The sequence below is a fragment of the Phaseolus vulgaris genome, chromosome 3 (genome assembly GCF_000499845.2).
Source record: "Phaseolus vulgaris cultivar G19833 chromosome 3, P. vulgaris v2.0, whole genome shotgun sequence".
NCBI classification, from domain to species: domain Eukaryota; kingdom Viridiplantae; phylum Streptophyta; class Magnoliopsida; order Fabales; family Fabaceae; genus Phaseolus; species Phaseolus vulgaris.
The window spans coordinates 35920483-35948234 of NC_023757.2; the positions used below are offsets into that span (position 1 = coordinate 35920483).

At 29.2% G+C, this 27752-nt stretch overlaps 2 protein-coding genes across 5 annotated transcripts; both read right to left on the reverse strand.

The window, feature by feature from the left end:
* Positions 1 to 280: 280 nt before the first annotated feature.
* On the reverse strand, positions 281 to 1612 carry LOC137807364 (pathogenesis-related protein PR-1-like). Its single transcript, XM_068607975.1, has one exon. The coding sequence runs from the start codon at positions 1249 to 1251 to the stop codon at positions 649 to 651; it is 603 nt and encodes a 200-aa protein (XP_068464076.1). The 5' UTR covers positions 1252 to 1612; the 3' UTR covers positions 281 to 648.
* A 5664-nt stretch (positions 1613 to 7276) lies between these two features.
* Positions 7277 to 11859, reverse strand: LOC137807365 (CBL-interacting serine/threonine-protein kinase 21). 4 transcript variants are annotated; one of them, XR_011080504.1, is made up of 16 exons: positions 11468 to 11859; positions 11324 to 11386; positions 11144 to 11215; positions 10941 to 11048; positions 10792 to 10863; positions 10655 to 10708; positions 10434 to 10559; positions 10253 to 10342; positions 10037 to 10162; positions 9838 to 9945; positions 9641 to 9760; positions 9441 to 9506; positions 8269 to 8343; positions 8060 to 8193; positions 7836 to 7951; positions 7277 to 7402 (listed from the first exon to the last, which is right to left on the reverse strand). XR_011080504.1 is itself a non-coding variant. In XM_068607978.1 (15 exons), exons 1-14 carry the CDS (start codon positions 11627 to 11629, stop codon positions 8080 to 8082), a joined length of 1356 nt encoding a protein of 451 aa, XP_068464079.1. In that variant the 5' UTR covers positions 11630 to 11859; the 3' UTR covers positions 7626 to 7951; positions 8060 to 8079. The 4 variants fall into 4 exon arrangements, 2 of the variants coding, with proteins under 2 accessions (XP_068464079.1, XP_068464077.1); XR_011080503.1 differs by having other exon boundaries at positions 7836 to 7999; positions 8084 to 8193; positions 11468 to 11853; XM_068607978.1 differs by lacking the exon at positions 7277 to 7402 and having other exon boundaries at positions 7626 to 7951.
* Between the last annotated feature and the right edge of the window lie 15893 nt (positions 11860 to 27752).

Here is a 27752-nt window from a genome sequence, read left to right on the forward strand (position 1 = left end):
GACACCACACAGTAATAAATTGACAAGCCAATAAATTAATATTTTAATTATATTTAATTTAAACATTATTATATTATTATAATGGATTTCAATTATATGTGTTTTACGTTTTTGGGTGTAAAAAAAATATTTTCCTAAATAAAATTGATATTAATAACTTTTAGTTAACAACTTCAATAGGTATTAATAAACTGAGTGGTTGAGGTTATAAATAATGGGTTGTGTTGTCCCCAGATAAACTAAAAAACACTGGAGAATGCAGTCAAGTAAGCCATGCATATCAGACAACTCAAGCTGGCATAGTTGATAAATCAGATACAATTCACATGGCAGGATAAATATTTTATATATGTCTCTCTTTACTCGAAGTTTAACATGAAGCAACAGACCCCAACTACTTCTTTTGTACTTTGATTTATTATTGCCCCAAGTACTGCTTAATCATTAATTTAAGCAATTCAAAAAATTATCCTACTCAGCACTGCATATATACACACGCACAGGCACACTAGCATAATTTATACTTACTGCAAATGACTGAGAAACTCAATTCACACTCACCATAGCTAGCAGTTTAGCACTGCATAATCTAATACTGTTTTTTGATTCTAGCTACATGCATAATCATGCCCACATAGTTTATATAATTTAATAGGGTCGCTCTCCAACATAATTGCCCACGGGATCATAATTACAAGTCATGAACACATCTCCATCATCGCATACAACTCGTGCACATCCAATTCTTCTGGTGCTCTTCCACACTATCTGAGTGTAATGGCCACACATCTGACCCGGTACACAGGAATTAGTGGCATAGGTGTAGTACTTCTCTTCATCAGCCCACACTCTAACACCATCAGATGGTGTCCACTCTGAGCCACTACCCCAAAAAATGTTCTCTCCAAGCTTGAAATCATTTTCTGGGAAAGAATGTTCGAGTTTACAATCTGCTTTCCTTTGACTAGCCCACCATCTTGCGTACTGCTCCAGCTGGAAGTCCCACATCAGCGGAAGCTCCCACTTGGTTGCTCTCACCAAGTTGTGCCTGAACAAGAACTCCAGTGACTCCGCCATGCAACCCCAGCATAGTTGCTTTGACACCCTGTATATGGTTTCATTATCAGGCCTTTTCTGTTGGGTCAATTGAGGAATTGAAGAGTTAGATTGGGGACTGACTGGGAGAGTGTTAGAATTGCTGGTGAAGGTGACAAGAATTAGGAGCAAGAAGAGGACCAAACGGCCTTTCATTTTGTCACTTGGGTTGGTGTGTGGCACAAATTTTTAGCTATGTACCTTAATTTATAAAGTGAACATGGTTTAAGAATGTTGTTGGAATTTAGCTAGTGTTGGAGGGAGTTAGATCACTTGCGATTTAGGTGCCGTGAGGAATAATCCCCAATTGTTAAAGTGTGTGCTTAATATTTTAATATTAACTAGAGCTTCTAAATGTACTATAGATTGCGGAGATATCGAGCGTGAGCTAAACGCATGTGAAGTGTGGGAGTGAGAAAAATGTACATGGCAATTATGCTCTGTGATCGATGATTGTAGTTACCCCGTGAGCCAGGTCCCTGTTGTGCCCGTGAGTTCTCTTGTCCTTATTATGAGACCTCAGTGCCTACCATAGTATGTTCTAGAATTAACCACGACACGTGTCACAACTCAAGTCCCAAAGCACTTCCACATGCCTAATGTAAGAAGCTAGTATTGCATAGACTTCTCCAAGAATTTTGTCACGAGAGGGTTTTTTTTTACCATCATGGTTTTTTTTTTCCTTTCCTAAAACGGGATCGTTTTTAAAAAAATTATAAATTTAAATAAATCGTGTCAACTTAGCACAATTTTATCACATACGTCAACTTGAAATCGTATCAATTTGGCATCACTCTGTTCACATATATATATATATATATATATATATATATATATATATATATATATATATATATATATATATATATATATATATTAATTTTGTTGTAAAATTTAATTGTTTATATATTAAGTAATAAGTTATGTAATGTTTAAAATTAATTTGATACATAATTTTTTAAGGGGGTTAGTTTTAAGTAATAAAAAATTGGATAATCGTGTATGGATCATGTTTGACGGTAATGTAACAATTAATTTTGTTATTAGATTAATAAAAAATATGAACAAAATGTTATTGCATTTGGAAATAAATAGAGAAATGAGAATTAATTATTTGGAAAATAAATAGCGAATTGTGAGGACTTTCAAGCTATACATCTGCATTGTCCACATAATTGTTGTTTGTTCATCTTGTCATTTACATCCAACGACATTTATGGCCCCAGTGTACATTCCCTACAATATTTCCAAGACGTATGAGGTCTAATTTAATTAAGTTCAAAATCAAGATTATTGTTCTACTTACACGAGACCGAATTTCTTACTTAACCCCATGATGCGTCGACATCAATCAGAAAGATCTAGTACTCAACGTATTCGTAACGAAAAAATTATTTATCAAATTAATTTCAAATATTACATAACTTATAATTTTAATTATAATTAAAAAATTATAATATATATTTATTTAAAAACAATAAATTTTTTTAAAAAAATATGACGTGGACAAAGTCGTGCCAACTTGACACGACTTCATGTTGACGTGGCAAAGGCGTGCCAAGTTGGCACGACTTGTCCAAATTTGAATACTTTTTAAAAACAACCTTATTTTAGTAAAAAAAAAAAAAAATCCTCTATGATAAAATAAAACCGTCACAAAAGGTCCTAAATCAGTTGTCTGTAAAAAAACTATTTTTATATAAAAGAAATTTTCATTACTATTTGATTTTCATATAGTTTACTCTCATTACTAGAAAAAATAATTTAATAATTACACCGAATAAATTTTGTTCTCATATAATTATTATTATTATATTTATTAATATTAATACTATTATTAATATTATAAATAATAATATTAATATGTCAATATTAATAATATTGTTAATAAAAATATTTATATTAATAATAATATTGAATTTATTTATGGATATAAATTTGTGGATAATGTAAAATTTATCTACATATAGAGATCTATGAGTAATAATTTGTAGATAATGCTGAATTTATTTACGAATTGAGATCCGTGGATAATATTTCGTAGATAAAGCTAAATTTATCGACAAATTCATATTTGTGGATAATATCCGTATATAATGTTGATTTACCTATGAATTCAAAGTCATGAATAAATTTTTTTCGATAAATTTGATTTTTTTGTAGTGTCTATGGACCTTTTAATGGTAATAGCTTTGAGTGTGCAAATTATTTGAAAAATTTGGAATAACAAACTTAAAAGTTGTTTTTAAGCCTTGATTCAATATTATAAGTTCTTGATAGATAACATCTTTAAATGGTGGAGGATTAAAATTATAAAGATGTAATTCCTTATACAAACATTATTGATTTTGTGTTGTATGTAATAATTTGCATTCATCTTGACATAGTATATGCGGCTAGTATTATTAGTAATTTTATGTTAAATCTTGAATGAGCTTATTTTGGAAAAATATTTAAGTCAATTCTAAGATATTTGAAGGAATCACTTAAAAGGATTTTAATTTATGGTGTAGTTATAAGAAAGATAATAGACACTCCAAATAAAAAGGTTTATAGACGTAAAGTATGTTGGATGTTTTGGCTCCAGATAGTCTCTCACAGAACATATATATATATATATATATATATATATATATATATTAATTGTGTTACATTGTTATAACTTAGAAAGTCTCTCACTAGTAAGAATTGATGAGTTGAAAGTTTAGAATCAGGTTTTCACTATCTGCTATGATAACAACAATTTCACACAGTTGCTAAAAAACCTAGTCTACCATAAAATGACCAAGCATATTGACATCAAGTTATATTTTGTAAGAAAAGATAGTGCTCATGAGTTTCTTAAGGTTATGAAGGTTTCAACAAATCATGATTCCTTGACAAAAGTTCAACCCAATAACAAGTTCTCTCATTGTTTAGATTTGGTTCATTTGATTGAAGATTAAGCCTATGATGGGCTTATAATAAAATTCATAATGAGTTTTGCTCACAAGAATTTCTTTTGAACCAAAATCTAGATTTGTTGATATTAGCTAAGTTAATTAGTTTGTTTAAGGTGTTTGTAGTCATCTGATGGTAAGCATCAGATGCACCTTGGTCATGCAGATAAATTATTTTATCATTTAGTAGTCCATCTATGTTTTAACTTACTTAGTTGGTTTGAGAAGTGTGGACCACATGTCACATTTAGTTGGAGTGATGTGTAGTGTGATTTAAAACTTTAGTTATAATGAAATATTATATATGTGTGTAATGTTGATTGAGTGAACATATTTATTGTGAGTGTGGAAAAGAGTAATTATTCAAGTTTAATATCTGAAGTCTTATTTGTAATTTGAGAAAAAAACTTATTCATAGTGATTTGTTTGTAGACTTGTAGACATAAATTAAAGTTCTTTAATACTCAAATTGAACACGTTAAATTATTGTGTTATGTGTTGGAGATCCCACATCGACTAGAGATTAGAGCCTTTCATTGTATATAAGTGGGTGCAAACCTCAACCTTATGAGCCGGTTTTATGGGGTTGAGTTAGGCTTAAAGTCCACTACGTAATATGGTATCAGAGCCATTTCGAGCCTATCCTAGCGAGTATTTGTTGGGCATATCGTGCCACCCGCTATCGGGCCGCTATCGGACTACCCATAATATATAGTCCCATGCACGAGTTGGCAGTCTCGGCGTGAGGGGGGGGGTGTTGGAGATCCCACATCGACTAGAGATTAGAGCCTTTCATTGTATATAAGTGGGTGCAAACCTCAATCCTATGAGCCGGTTTTATGGGATTGAGTTAGGCTTAAAGTCCACTTCGTAATATTATGTTCTTTCCTTTTTGTATTTCTTATTCTTGTTCTTTTTTTTTTGTGATGTTCTTGAAAAACATTAACTTAGTGAACTTGTGTTAAATATAAAAAATTGACTATTGTTGTGTCATGGTAGAAATTGGTGATAAAGTTGTAGTTTGTCGCTACAACATGGTGATGGCAATGTGAGTTTTCCATAATGACTCGTTATTACTACTTTGGGTGTCATGGAATGACTTTGCAGAATAGATATGGTAGAAGTTGCATAGTGAAACACGACACTCCAATATGAAACGAAGGAGGAGAAACCCATGTTCTTGTGACCCGACCAACCTGAGGCAATTAAATCCTAATCTTTTATTTTTTTTAAAAAGGAGTTGGGCTATTCAACCTGACCCGAGCCAAACGTTACAACAAAATATTAACCTAAGTACCCAGCTCACATTGAATGTACTCACCTAGCAACCTCTTTCATTATTATACAACCTCATCGTCAGGGTCGTTCTCAACACTATTGTCGTTGATTCTTTTATTTAGTGCCACACCCTTCCTTTTTTTTTTCATTCCAATTTTTTTATGCAAAAAAAAATCCTATTTTCCATCAATAACAATGGCCATTGAATAGCACAGTTAAAAAACCTCCAGAAAAATGACTCAAGTTGAAAATATTGTCATTTGGTGGATGAATCAAACTTAAACAAACTGTTTGTAATTACTATGAAAAAATTATGAAAAGAGTAATTATTAAAGCAAAAGAACATATAATGACAAATAAGGGAAATGTAAGACTAAAGAGGTTTCAATATATGATTAATGTTGCATAAATGTAGACATGGCTATGATGTGGATTCTAGATCGTCGACTTCTAGTTATAGGATTATCTTTGTAGCAGGAACAATGTCATGGAAATCCATATTATAAAAATTTATTTGTTTTTTTTCTAAAAAAAATAATGTATTGTTGTCATATAAGTTGTTAATGAGATCTTGTAGATGTAAAAATTTCTAAAGAGTTCTATCACAAAGAAAAAAAAATATGTTTTATATTGTGATAGTCAAAGTACAATTCATCTCAACAAGAACTCAAACCTTTCATTAAAGATCAAAATATATTGACGTTCAATATTTCATTCAAGATCAAAACATATTGAGGTTTCAATATCTAATGATGCATTGAAAAGTAAACAATTATCATTAAATTCATTAAATTCATATAGATGAGAATGACTTAAATATATGACAAAGAATTTAAGTATGAGAAAAATTTTATTTTAGTCCACGTCAACTTGATTAAAAAAAATATAAATATTTTTCTTTATGTGTTACTACTCCATTATGCAACTTAATGAATACATTCTTTTGCTTGTCATGAGAAGATAGAGAATATGTTTTATACCAATTATTCCATACATTTAGTTGTCTTTATTATATAGCTAAATATTCATTGAATTTTTCTTGTGCTGTTATTCACATTATTGTGAAGAGAAAATCTTTTATTAAAAAATTAATGGTGTATCATTAATTATTATTTTAATTATTAATTCCTAACTTTTGCTTACATAATTTCATTTATTTCTTGACTTTCATTAGTCTCATTGGTCTCTAATGTTAGTGACTAAACAAATGGGTCAGCAGAGATACAAAATGCAGAGGAATAGGATAATGAGTTTGTTTTATATATTACTCTCTTTTTTTTGTCTATGAGACTTCATATTAAAGTAATGCTTTTCTATAATTGAAAGAATTTCGGGGGTGAAATATTTGATTGAAGTGTAAAAAAAAATATAGAAATCAATTTTAGAAATAAAAAATAATTAATTACTATATTGACTAAATTATATACTATTTTATAGCTAAAAAATTATTAGTTTTTAAATTAGTTTATATTATTGATAATAGTTTATAATTTGGTATCTAATTAACTATCAAGGTTTTTGCTATCAAATTTAGAATCTAAACAATTGGTAGTTAAAACTTTGGTATCTAATTAGATACTAATCTAAAAACTATTTATCACTAATAGAAACTAATGTAGAAACATAGTATTTGTTTTAGTCTGTGAAATAGTATCTAATTTAATCAATATGATAACTAATTATTTTTAGTCTCTAAAATTGATTTTTATTTAATAATTTTCTAGTAGTGTATATGCAAATTTTACTGATAATGATAAGACATCTAAAAATTATTATTTTATTATAATATATTTAAAAAATAGAATTATTATCTGTACTGTTTAAAAAATTTATTCAAATTTTATTCTCTTCCAGGCCTCACTCAAAACTGTGGGTTTACTACATTGATCATACTTATGGAAGAGCATTTTGTAAAACCAAACTAGAATTCATAATAACAAAGCATTTGCATAGAAAATTCAACACTTGCGAACAAAATATTATAGTCATAGTGATAGAATATGCACATGATTGAGTCAGTATATGGCTAACCTTATTTTTCTGAATAATGTGAACCATTTAAAAACTTCCCTAATTGCAATTCTCCGTAACTAGAAAAGAAAAAAAGAACAAGAGATTCAAATTTTGTAATTGGAATCACATAAATTGGCTGAGGCTTCTGAACTAAAACTGCTTCATGTTTTGAACTAAAACTGCAGCAATGTTTATACTCACATTAGTTGGGTGATACAAACCTTATAGACAATAAATGATAAAATAGAACAACATCTTTGTCTACTTTTTTTTTGTCAAACTTAATTGGCAAGTGTATTGCTCACAACGTTTTAACTCTTTGAATTAATTATAGCCAGTGAATTCACATTCATTATTAGTTCTTACAGAACGTGCTGAGGAAATGTCAATATGCATTTCTCATTATTTTACGATTAAGATGAATGAGAAAGAACAAAAGAAAAGAAAACCGAAATAGAAGAAAATTGCTTCCAACAAGAAGATAGATGAAAAGGAGCAAAGAAGAGATACTTATTGCAAGAAATGGCTTCCATCAATAAAGAAACACTTTGTTTCATCCTTCTTGTCAAACTTCCATGAACTTCATCAAAACAAGAGACATGGATTCACTCCACCTTCAAGAAGATCTGTAGCCACGAAAAAGTTTGCTATATTCACTTTTTGGCTCTGCATAGCTGAAAATGATAATTGAAAATGGCCAATAAGTATATGGTGGCAGTGGATAGTATCATCACCATTGACTTATAAGCTATAACTACCATCCAGCGTCGTGTTTTTTTCTGTCAGCGGCACATTGATCTACAGAATGTTGGCTTTGTGATGGCACATCGGGTTTTTGCTTCAGCAGATTTGATAAACTTTCACAAAACTGATAATCAAAATTAAAATCAGTAACTAAATTAATGAGCTTGCATATTCAGCCAAGAACATTTTTTTTTCTTACTTTGTTGTACATTCTTAGATCTCCAGTAGATTTTGATATTTCTACAACACAATGAGCTGGAGCAACTTCAATCACCTGATAATTTTCACAAATATACGTCAGCAATTTAGCTTTCTTTTGAAAAAAAAAATTAACTACTAATTATTTTAAATTCTAAATTACTCTTTAATTATAAATTAATAATTAATTTAAAATCTAAAATAATTAATAATTAAAAACTAATAAATAAGGTTAAATATCAATTTAAAAACTATTTTATAAGTTTTTTTATTAATAATATAAATTTTTTTATATATCGATAATTTTTTTATAAAATAATATTTAATTTTGTTATTAAAAAAATTAATTATTTTTTAAAAAATTTATTGTTATTTAATAATTTTTTTAGTGTAAATATATCTTGATATTTAACAAACACATGTTAGTTTTATATTTATTTATATATTTTTGTAATAAAATATAGTAATATTTTGGTTTAATATTAAACTATTAAATAATACACAATTTGTAATAAGTATTTATTATAAATAATGCTCTTAATATATATATATATATATATATATATACTAAATAAAAGTTAATATTAAAGACAAAATAAATAATTATTGTATTAACTAAATTACATATTATTTTATAGATTTAAAATATTAATAACTAATAGTTTATATTATTAATAAATAATTTCTAAATTAATATAATAATTAAAAAATTATTTAGCTTAGATATTAATATTTTTTTAATGTCTAAATATATCTAATTTAGTTTATATAATAACTAATTATTTTATGTCTTTAAAATTAATTTTTATTTAATTATTTATATATATATATATCAATTTAATTTTTTTATAAATTTAAAACTAATTGGTAAACATCTACAATATTTTGTCTTAAAAAATATACATATTTCAATTTAAAATTCAATTTATTTATTTAGATTTGGGATTATAAAAATTTTATTTTCTTAAAATATAGATTTGGATTTAATTGTAATCCATTTATATAAATTTAGCCTGAATTAATTTCAATCCGTCGGGCACCCTTACTCAAACTGATTGGCTTCTTTTGAAATGACTCACCCAAAAATTGAGATGCATAAATTAATTTAATTTATACAAGTTTAATTTTTTTTATGCTCCTATTCCCATAGAAGCCATAAAATAAATAAATTACCTTGGCTGATAAGTATGATTTGGAACACTTGGTCATGGTCATTATCTGTTTCGGTTGCATTTTGATCTGCCATCAAGAGTGAAAATTCATTTTGTTAGGTAACATTTCCAAGAGAAAAGGAACATATTTACAAGCACTCATTTCAGAATCAAAGTACCGAAGTTCATGCACTCATTTAAGAATCAGAGTATTGTTTATACCTTGAAGTTGCTAATTTTCTCTACTGACAGTCTTACATTTGTTGCAGCAGTTTCTATTTTTTCTATCGTTTCATTGATAGTGTGTTTGGATCCCAGTCTTCTTGTCTGCTCTTTTTCATCCTAAACCAGAAACTCTCAACATTAGCATTTAATGATTAAATAACATTTACAAACAAGTTGAATCCTCTTCCAGTTACCTGTTCTTCAAAAAGACCAGATAGATCAAGGTCCCGAGACATGGCTATTAGTTGAAAAGCATTAATGAAACTTGAGGACTTAGATACCGTTGTCTCTCTGACATTTTCCTGAAGCACAGATTATTACACAATTTGGTGCGTCACTCCAAGTGAGTTTTTCTACAACCATTTCTAACTTGCTAGTTTGCCAACAAATTACCTCAATTGAATTGAAAGCAACATCAACACCCTCCAAGTTAATGTTCTGATCAAATTCAGATGCAAAAACAGGCTTGTAATCTGTTTGAAACCACGGATCTTCAATAATATCTGATATAGTTATCCGCTGAATGAGAGATATAGAGCAAGGGTAAGAAACCATTATCTATTAATTACAATTTTAAGAACAATGTTGTGGTAGTTTCTGAATTTTTACCTTTGCAGCTCGTGGTTCAAGTATTTTGGCTATTAGTTTCCTTTGACTCCGAGTAAACCATGGGGGACATTTATATTCTGACTTCCATATCTTTTCGCACAGGAAAGTAATCAGAAAATGTGAAATGTTTGTAACCGACACAAGGTGTTCTCTTTTTTATTATTTTGACTCTTTACTATACCTTTGCATATAAGTTCATCAAGTTCTGGTCGTTAAATGGTAAATAGCCTGCAAGTAATTCAAAAAGGATCACCCCGCATGACCAAACATCAGCAGCTGCTCCATTATACCCCTTGCTCAGTAGAAGCTGCACATGTAGGAGTTGTACAATCAATATACACGGGCCAATCCGTTTCTTCTGATGTTCCATGGAAAGAAGAAACCTATTTGCTTAAACCTTACCTCAGGTGCTACATAACATGGGGATCCACACCGCGTGGTCAAGACATCATTACACTGATGATAATGTATCAAAAATAGGACTCAGTAATACTTATGATGAAACTAAGGATAAGATTCGAAGGAACAATTAATGCTACCTTTTGTAGTGCACTTAATCCAAAATCAGACACTTTGAGATTTCCCTTGCTGTCAAGAAGCAGGTTTTCTGGCTACAATAGCATGCCAAGATTCATTGACGTTTCAACACTCCATTGCAGAGAAACAAAGCAGGTTGATCTCAACTTACCTTGAGATCTCGATGATACACCCCTTTGTTATGGCAGTAGTCCAGGGCATCAATGAGTTGCTGGAATAGTTTTCTTGCCTCACGTTCATTCAGCTTCTCTCCATAGGACTGCACATCAATTTATCACAGTTTTCAATTGAAGAAAAAATAAAAAAGTATACACAGTATTAATGCTTCAATTTGGAGGAAATGTTGATTCTCACCAACTTGTCTAGTAGTTGTCCTCCTGATACATATTCCATCACGATGTATATCTTCGTTTTTGTGGCAACAACCTGTTTCAAGAAGTTCATTTGAAATAAAGTATTGACAAGGAGATTAATTTTGTATCTTTAAACTTCACTAAAATTCTAACGGCACTAAAATATGCATAATGTATATACCTCGTGAATTCTAACTATATTGGGATGATGCAGAAGTTTCATTGTTCTGATCTCTCTTTTAACCTGAAACATGTCATATATCCTTGATTAAGAAAGTTACATAAACTGTTACTTGCTAAAGAAAAGTACTAGGGTGAGGTTTGCCTGATTCTTAAGATTGTTTTCTAGGATCATATGCTTATCAATGACCTTGACCGCAACCTTCTGACCATTGCTGCCATTGACAGCTAGCTTAACCTTAGAGAAACTACCTTCTCCAATTGTCCTTCCAAGCTGATACTTCCCAATTTTGTTCTCAAACCCCATTGCTCTCCTAGTTTATGACACTGCTTCTTTTTAAGTTGCCTCCCTATGATGTCTATAGCAAATTGTATGCTATATCATTTTGCTTTTACTCTTCAGTCTGAATCCAATTTATTGAGATAAGAATATCTTAAACTCCATTATTTTGGGCCATTAATTGATCCTTGTCGAACCACAAAAAATGGAGAACTATGAGTTTTATTGGACAAGTTAATAACATATATTGTGGTTTCTGAGAGGTGTGTGTAGTTGCATAGAAAGTTAGAAAGGAAGGTAGAAGTGTGCAGGGGTAGGTTGGCTAGTTGTTTAGAGTAACTAACATGATTTGAATGGTAGTTTGATACTGAATCTCTAAAATCGTGAGTGTCCCTCTCTACACAATAAATTTGGTAGTAAGCTAAGAATTAAGAACCATACACTTCGTGACGTCCCAATATTGAATTACTATTCGTTTCGTTTCGTGGTCTACAATCAGTATAACGTCCTCTCAGTGATTGGAAAATCGTCACCAAATTATTAATTTATGAAATGCCGGTTTCTTTCATGTTAGTTACTCATTTAATTATTTTGTTACCAATTAATTACTTCTTTTTAGTTTTTAATTATAAATATACAGAAAATTTTTACTTCGTATTCCTTCTTCTTTTAAAATACTCGTCCCTGTTATTATGATTTTAATAAAGTTTACCCACAGTTTTTTTAGTTTTTAAATCATCATTAGTCTATTTTTGTATTTTAATAAATGCCATTATTTTTCTTTATATTTTAATAAATTGATATTCTCATATTTATTTTATTTAAATATATCAGTGACTAAAAATTAAATAAAAATTAAAATTAAAGTTTTAAACTATAAAAAGCAAAATAAATTATTTATTTAATTATTATATATTGAAAATATGTAAGTTGCATTTTCTAGAAAACATTATTTCAATATAAAATAAATAAATAAATTGCTTCAAAATATACTTTTAAATTTGTTAACCTGTTATTATACTTAGATATGGTTTTAATACAAATATAAATACAAATAAACTAAGAAAGGTGATTTTTAATTCATTAATAGCACATGGAAATTTAATATTTATTTTAAAATTAACATGATGACATATTTTTTTATCTTGTAAAGATTTTCCAGTCTATTTACACGAGGAATTTTTACACAAGATATAAGATCAAATTTTCCAGTACATTACATAAGATATGAATGATATGTTAAGAAGAAATTAATAAATATGATAAAAATATCTCCATCATAAAATCAATCAACTTTTTGATAAAATAAACATAATTAATTTTACATTTTAAAACTATAATTATTTTTAATTATCACAACATTTTATTTAAATTTTAGTGAATATGTTGTTTTAAATAAACTAAGACAAGTGATGTCATTTGATTAAAAAATGTAAAAAAAAAAAGTAGAATTTTATTAATTAAAAATGTAAGGAAGAACATAAAACATGTAAATATAGATGGTGTGAATGATATTTATCATTATATATGTAAATAGATTAATTTTAAGTCTAACTTAATCTTTTTTAGATAAACTCTAATACCATATTAAGAATTAGACTCTAAACTTATAAGATGAGGTTTGCATCCATTTATATACTATAAAATTTTCTAATTTCTAATCGATGTGGGATCTTAAACAATATATATATATATATATAAAAGAATATTTAAGTGAATGAATGAGATTAAGTGAGTATTCCTGAAGAATAAAGTTATATTTGTATAGGTTTTTGGACCTTCAATAAGATTGTTACCAAATATTGGGTTGATTAGTCGGTTGTAATCAAATCAGTTTCAAGAGAATCCAAGTCATTTGGATTTGTAGTTAGTTTTATGTCATTTTACAAGAGGAGTAATATTATATTGTTATTTTATGATATTGGGTAGTACACAAGTTCCTCTAGAGAACCAATTTGTAAGGTGATTTGAGCTTTAAGATGATTAGTTCGGTCATGTTTTTGGTTGAGCTTAAAAGATAGGTTGTCTATTGACAACTTTTAGATTGAACTTCACAATTACTCGGTAGAGCTCAATCAGCCCAGCTTAGTAATTATGATAGTGTAATTATAATTATCATGAAACTGTACAAATCTCTATATGCATTAATGAGAGATATTTATACATGAGTTTCCACATTCTTGAGGTGTTACATCTGATGTTTTATAACTCTTGCTATGTAGTCCTAAGACGACATGACGTTTCATTGTTCTCACTTAGAAATAAAGCATTTTTTTTAAATGCTCAAAAGTATCCTTCTTGCCCTTACTATTGGACATCTCAAGGATCCCAACTACTGTGTTTGATGAAGTCATGGGTGAAGACCTACTACATTATGTGTCTAGGTAGCTTAGGTTTTATTTTGTTGTTTGATTTATCTTTTACCTTTAGGAATGATGAAGGATCCAAGAACAAAATGTTTTTCAACTGGTTAAACTGTTTTTGAATTAGTTAAAAAGTTTTTCAATTGATTAAAAATGTTTTCATTTGGTTTTAATTTTGTTCAATTTGTTATCTTTTAAATCAATTGATTGAAAATACTAACATGTTTTTAGATTTTTCTGTAATGTGTTTTATATACTAAAAACCAGATTTTGATATGTAAAATAAGAAAAAAAAAAATCAATTTAAGTACATTCTATTTGAGAAAAATCAGTTTTTATACAAACTAGTGTTTTTAAGTAAAATCAACCGATTGTTTTCATTTTTAGCTGATTGATTTTACTAATAGTACCCTTTTTTGTTTTAAAACTATTTCTATTTTAAATTTTATAAAAGTGTGAGTTTGCTTTAAAAAAAAAAGGTTACGTACAAAACTTACACAAAAATACACTTTTACATTTTGTAAGAATCAATGTGAGTTGTTTTTAAAAGAATGAGTCTTTGATTAATCTTTGAGAGTTCATAGAGCCCAATTTTCATCATCTAGCTAGAGGTCAAAGGTTCTTCAAGTGCTATTATGAATTGGGAGATCCTATTGCATTTCTTCCTTCACAATCAAGGTGCTTTCGTTCCATTTAGTATACTGTTTTGTAATTTTGTGTTTGTAAGAGCCAAGATAGGGTTTCTTGGTGGTAATTACAACTCTGACATGGTGTTGCAGTGTGTGATTTAGTTCTTATAGTGTTCAAGAACTGGTTTTTGATCTTCTTGTAAAAGAATTTTTTTGATCTAGTGAATTCCACCTTGGTGTGAGGTGGGACTAGATGTAGCTCTGTTGTGAGTGAACCAGTATAAAATCTTGGTGTTGTGTATGCTTTCTTTATCACTACATTTTAATTTTCCAACATAATCGATTGTTTATGAAAATCAATCAGTTGTTACTCCAGATTGTCTGTTTGTCTAAAATAATCAAAGTTGTACATTAAGCAATATTGTGTGGTACATTATGAATTGATTATGTTTGTATCCATTCATATTGATTACAATTTATACAAGTTAATTTGAATCAAAGAGTTTCTTTAAAAGATTATTTGATTCCTTGGTATTCTTCCTTTTTCTTGAAGAGTTGTAATATTTAAGTTTTGTTTCTGTTAACAAAAAAATAATGTTGGTTTCAAATATTATATGCTGAAATTAATTCAAAAATTTATTTCTTAAAAACATATTTAAATCTTTTCAAACTGTGATTCTGATTTACAGGATTGTGATTTAAGATTTGTGTGTTAAGAAATTTAATCAATTGTTTTTGATAAAAATAGATTCAATTTTTTTTAATCAGTGTACTTCTCTAAAAATTAATCTGTTGTTTTGAAAAAAACAATTGTTAAAAATTACATATGAATTGGTTTAAACTAGTTATTGTAAAAATCTAAAAGATTTCAATTCCCCCTTCCCTCTTGAACTTAGTACCCATCAATTCAACACTTACTCTTATACTTTTCTCTTGACTTTTTTTTTGTGTTTCCCGATCAAGCATTTCATAGCATTTTCACCTTTTCTTTTTGCTTTTATTCACTCATTTCTCTTTAGGTACATCTTTCTAATGGCTTCTTCTTCTTCTTTCTCTAGTTCCTTCGACGGGAATAACCCTCTAGTGAGCAAAGAGGTTGTTCATGTTGGAGATCTCACATTGACTAGAAATTAGGACATTTCGTAGTTTATAAGTGGGTGCAAACCGGCTTATAGCCTCGGCGTGTGTTGGAGATCCCACATTGACTAGAGATTAGGACATTTCATAGTTTATAAGTTGGTGCAAACCTCACCTCATAAGCCAGTTTTATGAGGTTGAGTTAGGCTTAAAGTCCACTTCATAATATGGTAAAAGTGTCATTTTGAGTCTATCCTAGCAATTGTTTGGCTTATCAGGCCACCCGCTATCGGGTCGTTATCGGACCACCCATAATATATAGTCTCACACACGAGTTGGTAGCCCCAGCGTGAGGGAGTGTGTTGGAGATCCCACATCGACAAGAGATTAGGACATTTCATAGTATATAAGTGGGTGCAAAACTCACCTTATAAGTCAGTTTTATGAGGTTGAGTTAGGCTTAAAGTCCACTTCTTAATAAGGTATAAGAGTCATTTCGAGCTTATCCTAACAATTGTTTGGCTTATCAGGTCACCCGCTATCAGGCTGTTATCGGACCACCCATAATATATAATCTCACACACGAGTTGGTAGCCCTAGCATGAGGGGGTGTGTTGGAGATCCCACATCGACTAGAGATTAGGACATTTCATAGTATATAAGGTGCAAACCTCATCTTATAAGTCGATTTTATGAGATTGAGTTAGATTTAAAGTCCATTTCTTAACATGGTATCAAATCTCTTGGTTGCTACATTTGGCTATGTGTGAATTTGTTGAAAACCTTTTTAATAAGGTTGAGTTAGGCTTAAAGTTCACTTCTTAATAGTTCCCATCGAAGATTACCCCTCAACAAGTCGTATTGACTCATTTTTCTTGTTGAAATTATTCCTAGGAGGAAATTTCCCCTCCATTAAGACTTTCATTTTAGTTGTTTTCCTCAAGCCAGAGATAAGCAAGGCCATCGTTGCTCCATGAGTAAAACGAAAAGCCCTTTCCCAGGATATACTGGAGGCATTAGTGCCAAACTTGACCAATAGAAAGAGGAAAGATAAGTTTCCTCCAATCACTGGCCTTGAGTACTTTTAGATACGCAGTGAGGTCCCCTCCTATCCCCAAGTTTACTTCGACGGAATTGGTCGAGGAGTTTGTATCCTCATTTAGTGTTATATTGGCATAATGAAGACTAAGATAATTAAGTTGAGCTAAACAAATTTTTTATTTGGATAAGTAATTCATTCCCTATAAAAATTTAATTTATTCTTCTCTTTGGATGTTTTTTAAAGAGGAGATTTTGATGAAAAATATGTATTTAGAACTTACCATGAACTTATTTAGATTTCTCAAAGTATATAAAGGAAGAATTGTTAATAGGTATGCTACCTCTAGACAAGGGTAGTTAGTTGATTATCACATCTACTTCATATGATATTAGTTAGATGACTATTTTTTAGGAGTTACATGGGTAAATGGTATAAGTATGAATTTTTTTTTATTATTGTGATAAAAATATATGTGTAGACTTGGGATTTTGTCATAATAACAAGATGATATTTTTATAGTAGGTGATGAAATTGATAAGCTGGGATTAATTAAAGGTAGATTGTGTTGAAAATAACATGTTATTTCTTGATGAAATATGTTTGTGGACTAATATGACTAATATTGTTTAAGTGATATCCAAGTAATAACTGATGATTACATGCATCACTCATTATCACTCAAGCATAGGTATTGGACGTTCAAGCAATAATTTGTATAACTCAAATGATGATTTGATGCTTGAGTGAGAAAGAGGTTGAGGAACTCTCTATCTTCTAGAATAGATAATGCTCAAGCAACAACATAGTTACTCAAGTGTTGAGGACTGACAGTGATGCATGGGGTTCTAAAATGTGAGACCATGCAATTAAGTGTCAAAGCTCAAATGACAATGTCATCATTTAAGCATAGAGGAAATAATGACTTTAAATCTTCTAGGACTTGTTATGAATGATACAATGAGTTCATCACTTAAGCGTTGGGATGACGCATAAGCATTGAACGAATGTTTGAGTGATAGAGAGACAATATTGATTATGCTCTTGAGAGTTGTATCAAGTAATGTGAAGTTGGTCAAGTGAGGGAGTCTTCGTCAATTTCGAGAAGCAATGGTGCTCAAGTGACACATAGTTGTGATGGGAATCACGCAACAAAAAATATTTTCTTCTAGCGAAAGCACACCTACATATAAAAGCAATTAAAAGGAGTACACAATAAAAATTTATCATGGTTCAGTACCTCAAGTCGTACATCCATAAATAATCAACATGTAATTTTTACTAGTAGAAAATTGTCAACTCTCTCATACAACTTTTACAGGAATAAAACTACAAACTCTTTTATGGCACACTACTACCAAAGTTCCTTATACACCCAAAAGACTTATTCAGTTATAGTAAAAACACTAAAATCAACTATTAATTTTGTATAAAATAGTTCTTACTTTTCTCTTCTTCATATTACTCAATGTGGGACTTTGGTAAATACCCACTTGAGAATAACATACCTTCTATTGGAGATCCCATATCGACTAGATATAAGGCCAATATTTACAATATATAAGTGGGAGCAAGCCTCACCTTACAAGCCAGATTTGTAAGATTTAGTTAGACTTAAACTCACTTTTTAATATGGTATCAGAGCATATCCTAGAGAGTTCACCTTACAAATTGGTTTTGTGAGAATGAGTTAAGTTTAAACTTACTTCTTAATATGATACCATATTTTATCATAGCGAGGTTTGGCTATTGTGTCACCTACTATCGGGTCACTATCGGACCACCCACAAATATCTAATCTCACGCATAAGATGTTTATGCCTCAACGTGAGAGGGGTGTTGGAGATCTAACATTGACTAGAGATAAGTGAGGCAGTCCTTACCGTAGTAATTGTTTTTGTGAGGATGAGTTAGACTTAAATTCACTTTTTAATACCCTTCATTCACCAAAAGTATCACATACTAAGAGAAAGTAACTCCAAAACAAAGCTTTAATATAGTCAAATTTCACATCAACACTTCCATACTCATCTTGAAGAAATCTATCGATGGCATCAACATCATGTTCCACAGATACTCCGACACCATCCAATCTTCTTCCTCATGCTTCAACGCAAATGTCTGACACCCCGTTAAAAGATTTGCTTGCACCGCTCTTGCCATCGGTGACCTGTATGGATTCATCAACAACGACAATCCTTCCCAACCGTAAGTTATCATTGCCTTGCACCTTAAACCCATCTTTAATAACTTCATTCCATTGTCATCGAAAAACCATTGACGTTCAAGGTGGAATCCATCACCAACATTGCAACATCAGCCAAGCAAGACCCCACTACACATCCATCATCACTCCTCAAATAAAGGAACATATGGCTTTAACAAAGTCATTACATAAGTAAAAATCCTCAACACTAGCATCTCTCTAAATACACAACAAAGAACATTAACTTTGCTTTGCTCCTCTTCCTTCCTTTATTAAAACCTAGACTTTGATGCCAGTGATGAGAATCATACAATAAGAAATAATTTCTTCTAGCGAAAGCACACCCACAAATAAGAGCATAAATAAAAATACACCATAAAAGTTAAGATAATTTGGAACCTCAAATTCTACATCTATGCAAGGATCAAATTGCAACCCTTTCATGTAAATTTTACAAGGATAAAATTGTAAATGCTTATCATGACAGATAACTACCCAAGTTTCCTATACACCCAAGAGACTTATTGGGTTGTGGTGACAACATTGAAATCAACTCTTCATTTTTATAGTAGTTTTCTACTTTTCCCTTCTTTATATTAATTAATGTAAGACTTTGGTGAATACCAACTTGAGAATAACAAGTTGATGGTGATGATGAACATATATTATTATGTATTTAGTTAATATGTAGGGATGTATGTATGATTTTTTTTTATTAATGAGGATGAATATGAGATGTATTATGCGATATATTGTATATAATATTTGTATGATATGTTGTCCTTCTTGGGTGTGTTTCCTTTTATGGATGTGTGGTAAAGATATCTAGAATGGTGAGGTGCCCCCACGAGTCATAGTATTAAACATGAAACTCATTAAGAAAATGAGATATCATATGTTTCACTAATGATGTAATTACATATACATCATTCAATTCAACAAATTCAATTCTGGTGTGTTTTTTTTTTTCTGCAGATGGTCGAACCCACCAAAAACCTCTGGTAAGAAACCTCAAAACAAACCAGATTCATCTAATGGGAACCAAGGATTGAAACACCACCACTACATTGTTGTACGAAAATGATATATTGTTTGGGATATTCAAACTGTATCAATCCAATCCAAGTTTTGCATAGAGAAAGACAACTTACATCTACAAAATCGTCCCCATCTGCATCATCCTCCTGGTAGATAAATTATTCCACTCATTGATTTTTGTTCTTTGTGCAGAGTCCTAGGTGCGTGCAAATTCAATTTCGGTGTCTCTTCTTTCAAAACAAAGGTATATTTCTCAAGCACACGAGGAAGAACTGAAACCCTAATGGTGAGTCAAAAATCAAAGTGAGTGAAGACGAGAGAGGAAGAAATCAAAAAGTTCAAAGTTGTGATACACCACTATTGTTGACCCTCCTAACGTCTAAATGCAAGTTCACACACGCACATCATCTTCCTTGACTGCCACTACCGTCGGGCCTTCCGCTTCCTCTATGCCTCCAAAATCCTAATTTTGAGATTCTGAAACTGTGTGTATTAATGTTCCTCTTCACATTTCATCACCGCCACTCCACCGTCTGTCTCCTCAATGCTTCAAAAATCCTAATTTTGAGATTATGAAATTGTATATTGCTAATTTACTTCATATTTCATCTCTTTTATTTATCTTATTTTGTTTTTCCTATTTCTTTAATGTATACATTTTATTTTATTTTATTTCAATACAGATGTTTAGTTTATTTTATAAAATAATAACTTCAATTTCTTTAAAAATATAAATATAAGTAATAAAAGATTAACACAAATAGTAATATATTATTTAATTTGACTAAATTTTGTATTTAATCTTTTCTACATTTTAATATAATTAAATAATAAAATAAAAAATGTATACCTATATATAAAGGGGATTTTCCACTTTAAATGCTCTAAATTATTTTTCTATTTTATCCTTACTTCATATTTTATTTTATTAGTTTATTTTGGTTATCTATACCCCTATACCTATATATAGAGGGATTCTCATTATAAATGTTTTTTTTATAATTTTCTTTTTCCTATTTTATCTTTATATCTATTTCGTCATTTTATAATTACTTAAATTTAAAACTAAAAGAAATAGTTAATATTAAAGTTGAAAAAACTATTTGAGAGGTAATATACATTTATTATTACTAATTACTCTCCACTATTGTAATTTAAAATTGTCTAATTAAAAGTAAATATAAATATTTTTTTTTAATATTTATTATTTTTCCATATTTTAATAGATTACATAACAAACACAAATTTGGAGACTAAATGTTGGAAATAAAAAGGAGAAATGAATACAAGAAAAAAAACTTATTGAGACTGACGTCTATTTGACATTGGACTCAATCAATAAAAAATGCAGTTAACAAAAATGTTATTATTGCTCCATACTATGATTTTATTTTTATTGGTGATAATCTGCATTGTAAAAATTTATTTAATTTGATTAAAATTTATATTTAATCAAAATAAAATAAAATAATCGGTAAATTTAGCATGTATTACTACTATGTTAGTTATGTTTTTGATAAAATTTATGTTTACATGTATTCGTATTTATTAAAATGAACTTAAATTTATACTGATATAAGTTTGTGAATAATAATATTATTTATTCAATTTTAACATTAAACATAATTATATATAAATGATAAAAATAATAAATGTGGATACACATGGTTAGTGCCAGTGTTCCTGCTAGTTATAGATAATAGCGAATATGTTATTACTGAAAAATAGATAAATATTTTATTTTTTTATAAAATCAATTATTTGAAGTTAATATTTTAGTATTATATTATATAGATAATATAAAAGTATAATAGTCTATGTATCCACTTATATAAGTTAGAATTCTAAGTAATCTGGATCACAAATATTCTTCTATGTGATTATACTTGAAATTGTCTGCACCACAATTGAATTTCCTTCTTGCACTTAAATGATAATTATAGGGAATCTAATGTTTTAACAAAATTTTCTTTTACATAACGATGAATATAGTCTTAAAAATTTACGAAGATTCTATTTTTAATCAAGAAAATTGATTTTTTTTTAATTTTAATATTTAAAAGTAAAGACACAATTTTAAATCAACATATTCGGAGACAGTAAAAAAAAAATGTCGTGATTGAAATTATGGTATTTTCTTAATTCAATTGTTGTTATGGTCTTTATTTAATTTTTTTAACGTCCTTATTCAGTTATCTTTAAGTTTTGACTGATCATATTTTTTTAATATAGGCACCTATATGCCTAACCACATTTTTTATTCTTTTGGAAAAGAAACTTATGTAAGGACCTATTTTTATATTTTAACATACGTAACTGATATCATTGTGTAAGTTGATGATTAAATTTAAATTATGTTTAAATACTAATAAATTAATTGAACATGTGAATGAAAGATTTAAAATAATTTTTTAAAAATTGAGGTTGTTAAGATTTAGTGGGTTGCACTTTAGGGATTGGGTTTAGGTGTAACACTATAAAAATTATTATTATTCTCTTAGTCCACAATCACATGACTATTCTCTCTTTTTTCATTTCTTCAATATAATAAGAGTTGGAACAAATAATCCAAAAAGTGAAAACTTTAGGTAAGTACTTTCCAGTTTTCTTTTCTCCTAAAGATATTGTATACATGGATTGAGGTTCATGATTTCACAGTACGGATTTCAATTTTTTGTTATGGTTGGTTGGTTAGCTTTTATATTTTGAGGTGATCATGACATTTTGGTTCATCTGCATTTCAAAATATCAAATTTTAAAAGAAAGTAAAAATATATATTAAGTTAAGGAAGTTAATTTTTGAAAACTTTGGAATTAGATTTTAAACATGTTGTTTTAAAATTTAGAATTTTGATGTTTTTTTTTCATTTGATCAAGGTAGAATACAAATTACATTTCGAATAATAAATTATAAATTAGGCTTGATTTCTTTTGGAGTTAAGATCTAAATTAATATTATTTAATGAATTATATTTTTTTAGTGTCCTGTTGATTTGTTGTTGCAAGTAGTTAAATGAGAATTTTGAAATGTGAAAATGAGGTTGATCTTGCTTATACTTTTTCTGATAATTTAGGTAATACATTTTTTTTATTTAAGATTATTAATTTAAAATCATGACTTGAATGATTCATTTTATTATCTTGTAAAATAAATGAGTGAATTGGTCCATTTGGAGAAATGTAACACCCCATAATTTACATATAACTATTACAATAAAAGTTCTACCAGTTTCTATATAAACTTGGAGTTTTTCAAAACATTCCTAATACATGATTAGGATTTATAGAAATACAAATATTTACATATCCACATCTCAAAATAAAACTTTGTAACCTCTAAGGCTCTCCTGCACCTGTATGGTCATCTGCTAGTGTACATAGTACAGTCATCGTAGTTCAAACACAGCAAGAAAAGCAAGGGTAAGCTACTGAAAATATAATTTTATAATATACACACTTAAATCCAAAGAGAAAACCAAATTACATGATCAATTTATCAAATTATTCAATTTTCTTCAAATCTCAACAATAAAACAATCACATAAATCTCACATGGATCTACACATCCAGAATATTCAACAAACAACGTCTTCCACAAGATCTGTATTAAGTAAGTCCTACCAGAGACTAACACCTGATCCAAAGATTACCAGCGAATCCAACAGAAAGGATCAGGGTAAGTTCAATACAACTCAAATCGTGCATCTCATATGTCACGGTGTGCATGAACTCCCCCATCAGCTTCTCACCACCTGATATCTTAGTCTATGTGACTTAGATCATCAGTGAAGCTCGGAGATCTATGTTACCACATAGGCATCAATACTTAATACACAGCAAACATCAGTCCATACATTATCCCGACATCAATACTTAATACACAACGAACATCAATCCATACATTATCCCAAATGTATGAATTCAATTCCATACCATTTCGTCATACAATATCATTCAAAAAGTGATCCAAAATATTCAAAAGTCTATTTGACATAAAAAAAATAACACTTTAATACTAAATCATCAAAACCAAATGTTTCCACAAATTTAAATTATATATAAACAAACAACCCAATATATATAAACACACAACATCCCTGCAAGAGAAATTGAATATTGGGACCACATCCCTTCCACATCCAGATCTTCTAGCCTAGGGTTCTATTAAAAATTAAATTTAGCTTCCCTTACCTTAATTGCTTGCTTTCCAAGCAACTTCTAGAATTTTATTTCCCACAGTCTTGGATAAACTTCAAGATTTACGGGCCTAATGCAAGTTATCCAAACAGAACAAACATTCAGTATATAATAGAATAAGTTGAGAGGATTAAACTTCTCAGCTGACCCCACAAAGATTGATGACTAAACCCTAAGGAAAAATAGAGAACGAAGGATATTTAGAGTAAAAATGAACTTACTCTGTTTGAAAATCTGATCGGGTAAAAATGTTCCTTAACTCCTTTGCTACTGCGTGGTATGATCAAATTCTAAAATAGATGAGGTATGAAGTGAGAAATTAAGAGAGAAGGGAGAGGAGAGAAGTTGGTAGAGAGAGAAAGTGATTTGGAAGAAAGAAGAATGTGAGGCACGCCGTTTCCGTTTCTTTAAAAAAGTGTCAGTTACAAGAAAAACATGACTATTTATTTGTATTTGAAAAATATTTAGTGTTTGATGATGGATTTGATTTTATATTATAGTTTTATCATATTGAATTTTAAATAATGAGGTTATAAGAAATTTTATGAAAGATTATGAGCTTATAAGTTGGGTATAATGCACATTCATGAACTATTACTTGAAACTTAGGAAGTACTACAACTCTAACTAAATGGATTCTGTTAGTCTAATCATACAAGGATGTAACATATGAATGTAATTGTGATTTTGAGAAGTGATATCAATATGTCATGTACAAAGAGTTTGTTTTGGAAATTTATGGAAGCATTGGTGTTTCTAGTTCTCTAAAGGGATATTTGATCAAAAAATTGTCTAAACATATATCTTGAGTAAGGAGTTTCTAATTCTCTAAAGGGATATTTGATCAAAAAATTGTCTAAACATATATCTTGAGTGAGGAAAGTAGTATAGATATCACAATATGAGAGGACTTAACTTCATTTTTACAAGAGAATATCACTTTAATAAGAGATATTGTTCAAGTGATATTTCTTTACTCTCTAAAACATATTTTAACTTAGTTTAAAGTGTGTGCATGTTAAATCATCATAGCTTATATCATATTTTATACATTTGAATACTTTATTCTAAGAAAATGTTGATAATTTGTTATTCAAAGTGTATAATGGAATGAATAATACTTCACTTCTTATTTATGTGTGTGAAAGAGATGTGATGTTAAAACTTTATTGTTATAATAAATTATGTAAATTAAAGTCGAAAATGTCCTGTTAGGTATATCAATAAATATCCAAGCTTTATTGATATAATAAATCTTGTAACTTGTAAAGTATCTCTGTTGGGAAGTTATCAAAAAAAAATATACATTTTATTTTAAAGAATGAGTGTGTTGACAATTAACATGAAAGAATGATCGATTAATCAAAATGTAATCAGTTTAATGATCAAATATTTTACATATTATATGATATATGCTTAGTCTCATATCTTTACATTTAATATTTTTTTGGAGAAGTTACTTGAATTGTGTTTCTTTAAAAGACTTTAGTGAAACAATAAATATTTATGATATTTTCTTAATGAGTGATGTAATTGTGATTTGTAAATTTATATCTTAGATTTATTTCTAGGATATGATTGTAGAAGTTTGAATAAAAAATTTAGAAAATAGCACAGTAGAGATAATTACCTATATTTAGATTTTAGAAAATTTTCAATTCACATCTTTTTGTCAGCCAAGTATTTATTGTAATTAAGTGTTTTATAACCCTTATTTTTTTGTATATTTATAGTTTTTATGTATGCTTTTAAATTATTCATATTCCTAATTATATGTTGTGATATCTAGAGTTATGTTTTTTAGTTTAACTTTTTGTAGTAATGTTTTGGAATGTTACCCATAATATTTCTTGGATATCAGTTTGAAGTATTCAAAAACTCTTTTGGAGTAAAAGAATTAGATTGCAAGAGAAATAGGAGAAATCAAAAGGTGGAGCTAATCATATGCTTTCATGCGACCCCATACTAAATGTAAAAATACCGTTTTCTCCTTTTTTTGCCACTTCCATACATAATTCGGAAGCTGTTTTTAAATCCGGAAGTGTTCTTGAGATTTATAAAATCTGGAACTCTTTTTTGCATTTGAAATAAGCCTATGGATTACGTAATCTGGATATATTCCGGATTACATAATCTGGAAGTCAATCTCATATTTAAAAAAGACTCTGGATTATGTAATCCGGAAGCTAATCACTCCTCTGAAAAAAAGACTTCCGGATTACATAATCCAGAAGCTAATTTTATGTATAGAAAAGACTTCCGGATTATGTAATCCGGAAGCTAATCACAAAAGGCTTTCGGATTACATAATCCAGAAGCTAATTCTGAATCTAGAAAAAGACTTCCAGATTATGTAATCCGGAATATTAGTAAAGGGTATTTTTGGAATATAAAAAATATATGGGGTGGCACAAGAAGGTATGGAGGTGCATGAAGAAGCAGCCTTATGAAGTGTGTGCCCTGCACATGCTATTCAACATTTTAATTTAGGTTCCATTGATTGGGCTTCATATGTTACCTTTTTAGAATTCTGCCTATAAATCAAGTCCATTGAAAGTTTACATATAAATTTTAAATAATTAAATATAAAAATTAAAAATATCATATTATTAAAAAATATTTCAAGTTCAAAATACTGGTTTTTTCTCCATGCGGTGGTCAAAAGGAGATATAATTCTAGTGGGATTCATCGTCTACGGATTGATAATGAGGTTACGGAGGATCCTAAAATCATTGAGGATCATATTTTGGACTTTTATAATCAGGTTTAGGGTAACTCATATTTTTCGTGAAGGGAATGCGTGTGCTGATAAGTTGGCTAATTTAGGATTTATTCATAGAGAATCTTTTCATTGGTATAATAGACTCTCAGCTAGTCTGTTCTTAGAATTCTTTATGAATATGTATAATCTACCTATGTATCGTTTGTGTTAACATATGGGTTTTGGTCTAGTCCCCCCATATTTTTGTATTTTCTTTCTTTTTTCTTTTTTTTAATAATTTTTTTTTTCATGCGATGGCAGATGATTGTTGTTTCTTGAGGTGTCAGCTTAGCTGAGATATCAAGTTGCATAGTGATGCCTAACACGAAAACTTTATAAAAAAATATATATATATTTCAAGTCAAATTTTTTATAAAAATATTTATTAATAATAACGATAAAGGAGACTAGGCGAGCGAGAGAGTAAACCAGACTCAAACTGTGCGAGAAAGCAAGACTGAGTGAATGAGAGAATGCTTTATTAATATTTTTCATATCATTTGATTCTCTATCATTTATTAAAATATTATTTTTTAAGAAATAATTAATAATTTCTACGAATTTTAGTGCTTATTCCCAAGAACAAACATACAATTTGTGCAAATTTATAAGTATGAATATCGATTTTTTTGTAAATAATTTTAAACAAAAAAAATTCGTAAGTGTTTTCTTCCAAAAAAAATATTTCTTTAAATATTTCCGACGCTCTCTCTCTATCTCATCTCCCACCTTTTTTTTTTTTTTTCTATCTTCACACCCAATATCTTTATTAGGATTCTCTACACTTTTTACATTAGAAACGACTCCATTTTATTTTTATCCACCTTGTTTTATATTAT